Below are 11,293 nucleotides of genomic sequence, written 5' to 3' on the forward strand. Positions count from 1 at the left end.
TGTGTGTGTGTGTGTGTGTGTGTGTGTGTGTGTGTGTGTGTGTGTGTGTGTGTGTGTGTGTGTGCGCGCGCGCGCGCGCGCGCGCATGAAAGACTTAACCTAGATTTTCCTGTATCAATGGCCTGCTCTATTGACTCATATCAACACCTACAAACTTCAAAAAACACCTAAGAAAACAGGATTACAGGCATCACTGATGTTTATCAAATGATGCCCAGCACAAAATTTACTGAACTGTTTACTATACATTGAGAATTTCAGTGCATGACTGAACACTGGAATATGTGCCCCACACTGCTGCTATTCAGAACATACATTAGGACGTCACACAGTATGTAAGAGAACAAGACAACTAATTGCTTCTTACTTACCTCCTTCTACCTCCCCACACAAATCAACCAAACCAAACTTTATCATTACCTTCTATTATTTGACTTATATTTTTAATGGGACAGCTAGGTGGTGCGGTGGTTCGAGTTCTGGGCCTGGAGTCAGCAAGACTCATCTTCTTGAGTTCAAATCTGGCCTCAGACACTTACTAGCTGTATCACCCTGGGCGAGTCACTTAACCCTGTTTACCTCAGTTTCCTCATCTGTAAAATGAGCTGGAGAAGGAAATGGTTTAACCACTCCAATATCTTTGCCACGGTTTGAATCTGTCTTTTCTGACTAAATGGGGTCACGAGGAGTCAAATGCAGCTAGAATGACTGAACAACATCTTTTTGATTGCTGTTTGGTACTAAATTATTTTTTCACGGCCAAAGATTTTTTTTTTCTTAGTTCCAGGTTTTTAATTTAAACTAAGGAAGTTTTATTAAGCATTTATTTTGTGTAAGGCAATTTACTAGGCACTGGGGAAGATATACAGACAGATATAACATACCCTTTCCTTTCTGAGTTTATCATATAATGTTGGAGAAGGACAGAATCCAGGAAATGTGTTTTGAAAAAATAGAAATGAGGTCATTTCAGATGGTTGAGAATTGCAGAAAGATTATGTCAAGCTAATCTAGATTTTCCTCTACTTCTTCCCAAGTTTAATTACATTGAGTTTACTGAGGAGCCAGTTGGTATAGAGGGAAAAGATAGAACCAAAGTCAGTAAAGACAGATTCAAACCCTGCCTGCAGTACCAGTTACATGGCCATGGGCCAGTCACCTAACCATGCTGAACTTCATTTCCTTTATTTATAAAATGAGGTTAATAATACTTGTAGCACCCACGTGACAAAGCTTTTACGAAGCTCAAACAAGTAGAAAGCACTTCGTCAACTATAAAGAACAATTTCAATGTCACCTAGATGAGGGTGTGTATAATACACATTAGAAAGGTTTTCACAAAAAAGAATCGAAACAAAAGTTTTGGTACATAAAGGGATAATATTCATTTATCCAAAAAATTCCTTTATCCAGAAAACCAAATCCTATAACTCTTCTGAATAACTGAGGCTCACGGTATCGAGATGAACTTCTTTAGAATACATTCAGAATCCGTTATTCCCATGTCTGTGAAAAATTGTATTGATGTATGTGCATACACAATATATATATATATATATATATATAAATTATGTTATGTACATGTACACATACACAAAGAGGTACAATCTTCATCATTTCAGGAATTTATGTTCATGTATTTGGAGACTTGACTACAAATCCAGCTTCAGACATTTCATAGCTGTGTGACCCTGGATAAGTACTTCACCTCTTTCGGCCTCAGTTTCCTCATCTGTAAAATAGGGATGATGATAATAGTACCTACCTCTCAGGGTCATTGTGAAGGATCATATGAGGTAATATTTGTAAAGCATTTTGCAAACCTTAAAGTGCTATATAAATGATAGCTATTCTTTTCATGGTTGCTAAGAATTGGAAATCAAGGGGATGCCCATGCCCATCAATTGGGGAATGGCTAAACAAGCTGCGGTATATGATTGCGATATATATTATTGTGCTATAAGAAATGACAAGCAGGATGATTTTAGAAAAACCTGGAAAGACTTACACGAACTGATGCAAAGTGAAATGAGAAGAACTAGGAGAACATTGCATACAGTAACAGCAATATTGTACGATGAAGAACGGTCAATGAGTTAGCTCTTCTCAGCGATGCAATGATCCAAGACAATCCCAAAAGATTAATGATGAAGCATACTATCTGCCTCCAGAGGAAGAATGGATATTGTTTGAATACAGACTGAAGCGTGCTATTTTTCACTTTCTTTCTTTCATTCTTTTTTTTTTGAGTCTTCTTATATGAAATGACTAATATGGAAATATTTTACATGATTGCATATGTATAATCTTTATCTGATTGTTTACCGTCTCAGGGAGGAGGGAAGTGAGGAATGGAGGGAGTGATAGAATTTGGAACTAAAAATTTAAAAAAAAACCCCAAATGTTTAAAAAATTGTTTTAACATGTAATTAAGGGGGAAAATTATATTAAATAAGGAAAAAAACAATAGCTATTTTAAGTATTGCTATCCCTTCTTTAAATGATTTTAAGTACTATATAAATGTTACATAGTTATTATTAGATATTCATAGAAGCATAAAATTTTAGCACTAGAAGGAACCTTACAGATCCTCTAGTCCAGCCCCCTTATTTTATAGATGAGGAAACTGAAAGAGACAGTAGCACATTCAGTGTCACACAGTTAGTCAGGAACAGCTGAGAGCAGGCCTAGAACTTATATTACTAAGGGGAAATTAGAACCCTGAATTTCATGAATTTTCCCAGGAGTAAATAGATTCTATATAATTTTCAGCACTGCATTAAGTACAACTTTTGAAAAAACATGGAAAAATACATAATGATAAATTTCTTTCTGCAGTAAAATAACTAAAAATAATAGAGTTTGTCACCATGATTTCATTGCTGCTTGCTTGAAAAGTTTAGGCAGGCTACTGTTGTCTGTGGTCAAGGAGCTTGACTCTCTTGGTTCTCATACATACATACATGCATGCATACATACACATACATCATACATACATACACACACACAAATCAGAATGTTAGTTCTGGAAAGGACCTACAAGATCAAGAAGTCCTACTCATTTATTTTATAGAAAAGGGAAAAGGAGGACTTGCCAGACAGCTGGTGAGAGGCAGAGCCCTCCTTCCCCAAGGCCTGTGGAAGTGAGAGATTAGTCAGTTGAATCATCACCTGAACTCCATCATGCTATTTAATTTCCCTCATTTGTAAGCTGAAACCACTTTTCACTGACAATGAGTATTTATTTTCCTGAAAGAATCTGATACAAGCTAATTGAAAGTAGCTACTTATGTGTGAATGATGGTTATTTATATTTTGGTAGTTTTTCGTGAAAAAATATCTTAAGTTTTTAAGCAGAATCATAATGTATTATTATAGTAGAAATCTACTTTTACTGTCAATGGTTAATCCCCCCAAAGTCATAATTTTTAAGGAAAAAATAGCCAAGATGATGATGGTATGGAATCTGTTTAATAATTATTTTCCCTTTCTAGGTCTCCTACAATGGCTGGAGGTATTTTTGCTATAAACAGACAATATTTCTTTGAAATTGAACAGTATGACAGTGGTATGAATACCTGGGGAGGAGAAAATTTGGAAATTTCATTTAGGGTAATTCAGACTTTATGTTTGTTGAATTAGTGGTTTTCTATGTTAGAGAATAGAATCTGATAATGTTCATCCAGGGTTCTCTACTTTCTACTCATTTTCCCACATTATTATCACCAAACTGTGTTTGGCCAATCCCCAGTGAATATATCTTGGAACTATACTGGTATATGTAATTAATTATATATAAGAAAAATGTTATCAACATATATGAAAGACAACAAAAAATAAGAGGAAAGGGAGTTAGGAATAATACTTAAGATTTTAAATTTCTCTGTAACAAATGCACAGTGTGGATCACGAGCAATGTTAATTTTATTCTTAACGTCCAAAATTTATGAATAGAGGAAAAAGCTCTATATTAGAGTCACAAAAAAATGTTCTTATCTTGGCCTACAGGTCATTAATAATGCTCCTAAACAAGATGAAAGTTGGTTCTGTAATTTGTCACTTAAAGGTTAGAGCTGAAAGGGACTTTGGAGATTATCTAGTTCAGCCTCTTCACTTTGCAGGTAAGAAAGCCCCAAACACATTCAGTGACTTGGCCAAGCTTGTGCAAACAGTAGGTGACAGAGCCAGGATTCATCAGCCTTGGGTCTGCCCCTCTGGGTGAGCTCAGCACAAATAGGATCTACTCAGATATGCCTCCTGGCCCTGGAGTCCAATGCTGGTGACCTTATTTGTGCAGCTTTGATCAGTTGAATGGCACTTGTTTCTGCTGTCCAGGTTTACCACTGCTCTCCAGGTACCCTTTTTCACTGCCCACTTCTTTCGTGCTACCTCTTCACTCCTGCTGCAAGTTTGACTTTACCCTTAGGACGGGAGGGGCTAGTTTGTCAGTCAAAATCTGGCCAAATCATCCATGTGACTCAGGAGGGGATTAAGAAGGTCTGAAGAATCAGAGATTGGGACTTCTGCCTAAAGCACAAGTCATTCCTTCCTATCACCCTTGGCAGTGCTACACTAGCACAATAACTATTATTTAAGCAATGAGGATCCATTAGAGATTTTTGAGCAGAGGAGTGACTGGATCAGAGCCATGGATGAGGAAAATTACTAGATCATCAAGCGTGAAGGATGAATAAGAAAGGGGGTAGACCTGAAACAGGAAAACCTATTGAGCCAGTTAGAAGGCTCTTTTCATTTTCAGATGAAATGAGATAAGGGCTTGAACTGGAATGGTTGTGGTGGGAGTGGAAGAAAGGAACAGATTTGGAAGTAGACATGATAGGAGTAGACAACTGGAGCTCCAGGGCTTTGCATAAAAATATATTACTGCCACTCACTGTCCCATATGTCCTATACCCTAGGTCACACTGTTTCCCACTCCAACAAAGGCAATGCCTTCCAGAAACAGAATAAGAGGAACTCTTAGCTGATTCAGATAAGCTATGTAAGGCAACCCTGATTAATAACCTCATTTGTGAAGAGCTGCCATATGTAGGAAGCATCAGACAATTTGTTTAGAAGAAGACAGAACTAAATGGTAGTTACAGGGATGGGGGGGGCATTTTAGTTTAACATAAGGAATAGCTTTTTAACCATTAGAAACTATTTGAAAATGGAACGGGCAATCTCATGAGCTCTGAATTCCTTCTCCTGTCAGAAAAGATCCCTGCATTGGGTGGGAGATTAGAAAAGATGAAACCCAAGGTCCTTCTAACTCTCATATTTTATGATCCTATTAAGATAATATATAAGAGCATTCAACCCTCAGAGTATTATCTGGTAATATTTCAATATAATTAGGTAAAACAGTCTGCCAAGTTTTATAAGGATCTGTATCACAGTCATTTCCAAAGAACAGCAATCGCATCTCACAGTCAGAAGATGTTGGTTTCTGTTCCTTTTCTTATGGTTAGATCTGGATGTGTGGCGGCAAGCTCTTCGTCATTCCTTGCTCTAGAGTTGGACACATTTCCCGTAAAATGTTATCACACAAAGCCCGTGAAATCATGGACTCTTTGCAGTATAACTCTCTGCGGCTGGCACATGTTTGGTTGGATGAATATAAGGTAAGAATTAATTCCTAATTTGAAAAGAGTGAGAGGCACAGTAACTGCTATGGTTATGCTTTCTATTCCTTCCCTCTTCCAGTTTCAAATCCATTTATGTTCACATTTGATTGGCATCTTCTTTATTTCTATCCTTATCTTTGGGGAGGAGGTTTCTTTGTTTTCCCTGCTTATTCATCTTCATTATTCACTTCCCTGTCAATTCTGATTCTTATTTTTACTTTACTCTGTAAGAAACTTTAAATTCCTTAGAGGTAAGTCAGGCAGAGGTCAATATAAGTCCCTTTTCTCTCTTACTCACTTCATCTCTTCTTGGCATTATCCCTTTGGATCTATTCCTCACAGTAAATGAATGTATCCCTAGCCAACATGGCCTAGCTCCATTCCATCAGTTATTGGGTCTCTAATTAGTTTCTATTTCCCATCTTCTCTCTGCCAGGGCCCAAGGGAAGGCACATGGGGTTTGGGACTTGATGTTTCCAGTTTTCCATAGCCAGCAGAGGGCAGCAATGCCCCAGCAGTGATGGTGTTTTGGTTGTAGCCAAAAGAGCAGTGGGAAACAAGGCAATAAACCACAAAAGCTGGTGCTAAGAAAGTGGCACTTGATGGGGAATGAGGAGTACTTGGAAGAGGCTTAGAGAGTGTACCCTGTGATGTGAAAGAAGGAAGGTAATATGGGAGCATAGTTACGATACAATCCTAGTGTCCAAACCCTAGGGAAGAAGTCTAACAAGTCAATAAGGCTTGATGGAAGCCAACAGGAATATAATTCATCAAGATGTTAGAACTAGAGTCAAGGAAAGCAAAACCAGGAGAAGCAGACAAGTCATCAGAGTAGACAATAGAAGTAGCCATGGCTCACCAAAAGGACCCTAAGCCTGAGGGAGGGGTTTTGACCGATGGGATTTTTAGCTGCCACATCCTTCTCAGGATCTTTAAATGCCAGCACCTCAGCTGGCTAGGACCTGTTTTCCCTTTGGCCATAGTCAAAAGTTCGACAGCATCAAAAGCAAACAAAATGTTCATCTCCATTGATATATTCCCTTAAAGTCTGTGGTTCTGGCCATCGGATAGAATACATAGCCAGAAAACATAGAGATTTTTATTTCATTAGAACCATAAACTAACTGAGAGGCTTTTTTCAGATAAATAAGTAGAAATGTGGAAAGTAACTGGATATTAGTTTTGTTTCTGCCATGATTTAAGGAAGGAGTCAATTAAAAAAGCATTTATTTAAGTGTTTACTATGTTCTGGACACTGTAGAAAGGATACAAAGAAAGGCAAAAAACATGGTAACTATTCTCAAGGAGCTCACATTCTAATCGTGAAGACATGTAAAAAAGTTTACATACAAGATGTACACAATGTGTTCATACACCTCTTGCAGAAGGTAGAATCTGTGCTGAGTCTTGAAAGAATCCAGGAGACAGGGGTAAGGAGGCACAGTATTCCAAATATGGGAGACAAACGTGAAAGATGGAGTATCCTGTGCTAGTATCAGCTAATAGTCTGGTGGCTCAGAGAATTTGTGGAGGGAGTAAAGTGTCAAAAAGGAAGAAGAATAGGAAAGGTCCAGGTTGTAAAAGGGTTTCATCGTTAAACAGCATTTTATGTTTGATTTTCGAAGTAATTAGGAGCCACTGGTGTTTGTTGAGTAGGGAGGATGACATGATCAGCCCAGTGCTTTACGAAAAAATCACATTAGCATCTGAGTGCAGAATGGATGGGAGCAGGGAGAGCTGAGGCAGAGAGACTAACTAGAAGACTATTTCAATAGTTTAGGCAAGAAGAGATAAGAGCCTGCCCCAGGGTAGTGGCTGTGTGAGTGGAGATAAGTGGTCGAGAACAAAAGATCATGATGTGAAGGTAGAAATGACAAAGCTTGACAATAGACTGGACTGGTAGAATAAGTAGAAGTGAGGAGGCAAGGATGACACTGAAGTTAGAAGCCTAGATGATTAGAAGAATGGGGTGTCCTTAATAGTAGCAGGAAATTTGGTAAGAGGGAAGGTTTGGGAGAAAGATACTGAGTTTTGATTTGAGATGCCTACAGAACATCCTATTTAAGATATCCAAAAAGCAGTCATTAATGCAAAGCTAGAGCTCAGGAGGGAGAGTAGAGGTACATATGCATAGGTCTGGAATCATTTGCATATAGGTGATAACTAGTTCCATGGGAACTGATGATATCATCAAGTATAATGGTTTAGGGAGAAGAGAAGAGGAACCAGAACACACCCTTGGGAAACACCCACAGCTAGTGGGTATAACTTGGCTGAAGATCCAGCAAAGAGGACTGAGAAAGAATGGTCAAATAGGCAGGAGGAGAGCCAGGAGAGAGCAGTGTCTTGAACACCAAGAGAGGAAAGAGTATCCAGGAGGTGAAGGGGATCAACAGTGTCAAAGGTAGCAAATAGTTTAAGAAGAATGAAGACTGAGAAAGGGCCATCAGATTCGGAAATTAAGAGATCATTGGCAACTTTGGGGGAAGCAGTTTCAATTGAACTATTAGTTTGGGAGCCAGATTGTAGAAGGTTTAGAAATGAGTGAGAGAAGTAGGAATGTAGATTGCTTACTCAAGAATCTTAGCCTAGAAGAGAGAGAGATAATGATCAATGAGCGTTTTTTAAAAATGAAGAATACAAGGGCATGCGGGATGGCAACAGAGCCAGTAGAAAGGGAGAGATTGAAGAATAGGAACAGAATGGGGATGATGGTTGGGACAACCTACTGGACAAGACAGGAGGGAATGGGATTAAAAGTATACATTGAGAGGTCTGCCTTGCCAAGAAGCAGGGCTACCCCTTTATGTGAGAGCTGGGTGAAGGAAGAGATAGAGGGGGAAGATATCTGAGTGATGTGAGAAGAAGAAGAAAGAAGAGGCAGGTCTAAGCAAATGACCTCAATTATTTCAATGAAATATAAGGCAAGGACCTCAGCCAAGAGAGTAGGGGAGGGGTACTGTGATGACCTTGAGGAGGTATGAAAATGTTTAGAATAGCTATGGCACATGGGATGGCAGATAGATTTAAGAGATTGAAAGATTGCTTTGCTGTCGTGACGGTCCAGCTGAGATTAACTAACAAATTTTTAGTAGACTCAGTCAGCATGGTTCTATGATTTTCTCCAGCTCTCTTCAGTAGCATGTGAAGAAGAAGCAAAGGAGGCAGGTCAATAGTGTAGGTAATCTACATTTGAGTTTGGAAAGACTTGATCAGTAAAAGGAACAAGGGGGCAAGGGATCCGTGTAAAAGTTAGGGTAAAAGTTGATTCTTGATGAAGTGATAGCCTTGGAAAGAATCTGAAAGTGGAAGAATTGGAAATCATAATGACAGCAAAGATCAGTGTTGGAGTTGTAAGGCATAGGGAAAGATAGAATGATAAAAGATCATGGTCAGACAAGAATTTCAGAGTACATGAATATGAGCTATTAGTATTTCAAGTTTATGTCAATATTAATGTTTTAACTTTCAAAATGAGGTTTTATGTCACCAAATCAGAGTATCTGGGTGTTGGAAAAGACCTCAGAGGTCATCTAGTCTAATTAGTACCTGAAAAAGAGGTTCCTCAACAACATCCCCAGCAAGTAGCTAACCAACTTCTGTTAAAAAAAAAAAAAAAAAAGAGGTCTGGTAGACCCTGGGGCAAGTCACTTAACCCTGATTGCCTCACCAAAAAAAGAAAAAAAAAGAGGTCTAGTAATGGGAAACTTGCAGCCTACTAGAGCAACATATTCTGCTTTAGAGTTAGTTGTTAGAAACTTTCGTCATCCCTCTGGTTAAAACCTATTGTTCCTAGATCAGCCCTCTAGGGTCAAGCAGAACAAATATAATGCTTCTTACTGTGTAAGAGCCCTTCAGATCCTTGGAGATAGCTTTCATGTCTCCCCTAACTTTTCTCTTCTCTATGCTAAACTTCCTCAGTTCTTTTCCATCAAATCTAACATGACATGGTCTCTTGTCCCCTTGACACCCTGATTAACTTCCTATAAATCTCTTTCAGGTTTTCCATGTCCTCAGAATTACATTCTAACCCTAATTCTGTTTCTAATCCTAATCTAACCCTAACCCTAACCTCTGGATTTCCCCTCCCCCCTTATTTCCAATTTAGGAGCAATTTTTTTTACAAAGACCTGACCTGAGAAGGAAAGAGTATGGAAACATCAGTGAGCGCATTGAATTGAGAAAAACACTGGGTTGCAAATCATTTCAGTGGTATTTGGATAACATCTATCCAGAATTGAAGCTATTTCCACTCTCTGCTAAAGAAAATTAACCTTTCTGAATAAAGAGGAAATCAAAATGACCTCATATTCTGCAACATAGAAGAATGAGAAAATAATCCTATCAGGGAGCTTCCTGTGCATTATGAAAGCTGTGAAACACATGAAAGATGCAATAAATGGTGTTCTAAAAAAATGTTAACTTCATTTATTTAATGATAACCCATAATGCCTGTTATTGCTCTGGCCCTAAAAGATACTGACTTCATCTTTCCATGGTCAAGGACTTGGAAATTTCATATACAGGTAGGGCTGTCACACAATCCACTTTTAGATCTTATCATAGGTTGGGATAGAGATAACGCTATACAATGGGTGCCACACTTTTCTACTCTGTAATGGTCAGGAACTGACTTCATTCGCTAATCTGACCAGGTGATCTAAGGTAAGTTCCTGATCACAGAAATATATGGGGAACAAATTCTGGCTGTCAAACTCCTTTCTTACCATCTCAGCCTTGTACCTATTGCCCAAATTTCTTTGACTGCGTTCTTAATATGACTTTTCCCAGATTTGTGTTTCTGTTCCCCATTTCTATAGCCTACTCATCTGGTTTTCTGATCACTGATGTCTGGTCAGTTTTCCTGTTTGGTTTTGTCCTACTCCCTAGCACAGCTTAGAGGTAGCTAGGTGGCCCAATGGATAGAAGCCTAGCCCAATGGATAGAAAGAAGACTCAAGCTCAAATGTGGCTTCAGATACTTACTAGCTCTGTGACCCTGGGCAAGTCACTTAACCTGTCTACCTCAATTACTTCAACTATAAAATGGGAATAATAACAGCAGCACATACCTCTCAGGATTGTTGTAAGGTTTAAATGAGACAACATTTTTAAAGTATTTAGCTTAGTGTCTGGCATATGGTAGGTACTTAAGACGTAAATACTTGTTCCCTTCTTTATTTTCCCTGTCCACCCTCTCTCACAATGTATATACTTGCAAACTAATAGTTTTAGATTTTGCTGACCTGACCCCTGAATACCCATCCTAATATCTTACCTAATGACCCATGGCTTATTCTATCTTCATTACTTATATGAATCCAAGCCTAGACTAACCTTAATGTTGCTGAATTCTGGCCTGACCCTTCACAACATCATGTAACTTCCCTCATCCATTGTTTTTACAGTCTGCCTGACTGTAACACACTTTTAGATGTTTAAATTTTTTACAACATACATCAAGAGCTGGTGAAGTCATGGGGAAAAGCTACTATGTGCCTGCCAGTAGAAGTGATGAAGTCTTTGAAATGTCTTTTTCTTCACTAAAATAATAAAGAAAATGAAAGAAAAGGAGGAAAAAGAGCATAATTTGATGAAAGGGGGAAAAGAAAAAAGAATAAAGGATAGGCTTATTAAATACTTAAATCAACAAGAACAATTGGAGT

At 38.4% G+C, this 11,293-nt stretch overlaps 1 protein-coding gene across 1 annotated transcript in view; it reads left to right on the forward strand.

Annotated features, from left to right (window-relative positions):
• LOC114027188 (polypeptide N-acetylgalactosaminyltransferase 11-like) overlaps nucleotides 1-9,901 on the forward strand; it is a 63,837-nt gene extending 53,936 nt beyond the window's left edge. The window contains exons 6-8 of the mRNA XM_027841135.1: nucleotides 3,496-3,613; nucleotides 5,473-5,625; nucleotides 9,737-9,901. Of these exons, the coding sequence (XP_027696936.1) occupies nucleotides 3,496-3,613; nucleotides 5,473-5,625; nucleotides 9,737-9,901 (436 nt within the window). The remainder of the gene's footprint in view (nucleotides 1-3,495; nucleotides 3,614-5,472; nucleotides 5,626-9,736) is intronic.
• The last annotated feature ends 1,392 nt before the right edge of the window (nucleotides 9,902-11,293 follow it).

Source organism: Vombatus ursinus, unplaced genomic scaffold (genome assembly GCF_900497805.2).
Source record: "Vombatus ursinus unplaced genomic scaffold, bare-nosed wombat genome assembly UNPS02014852.1, whole genome shotgun sequence".
NCBI lineage: Eukaryota > Metazoa > Chordata > Mammalia > Diprotodontia > Vombatidae > Vombatus > Vombatus ursinus.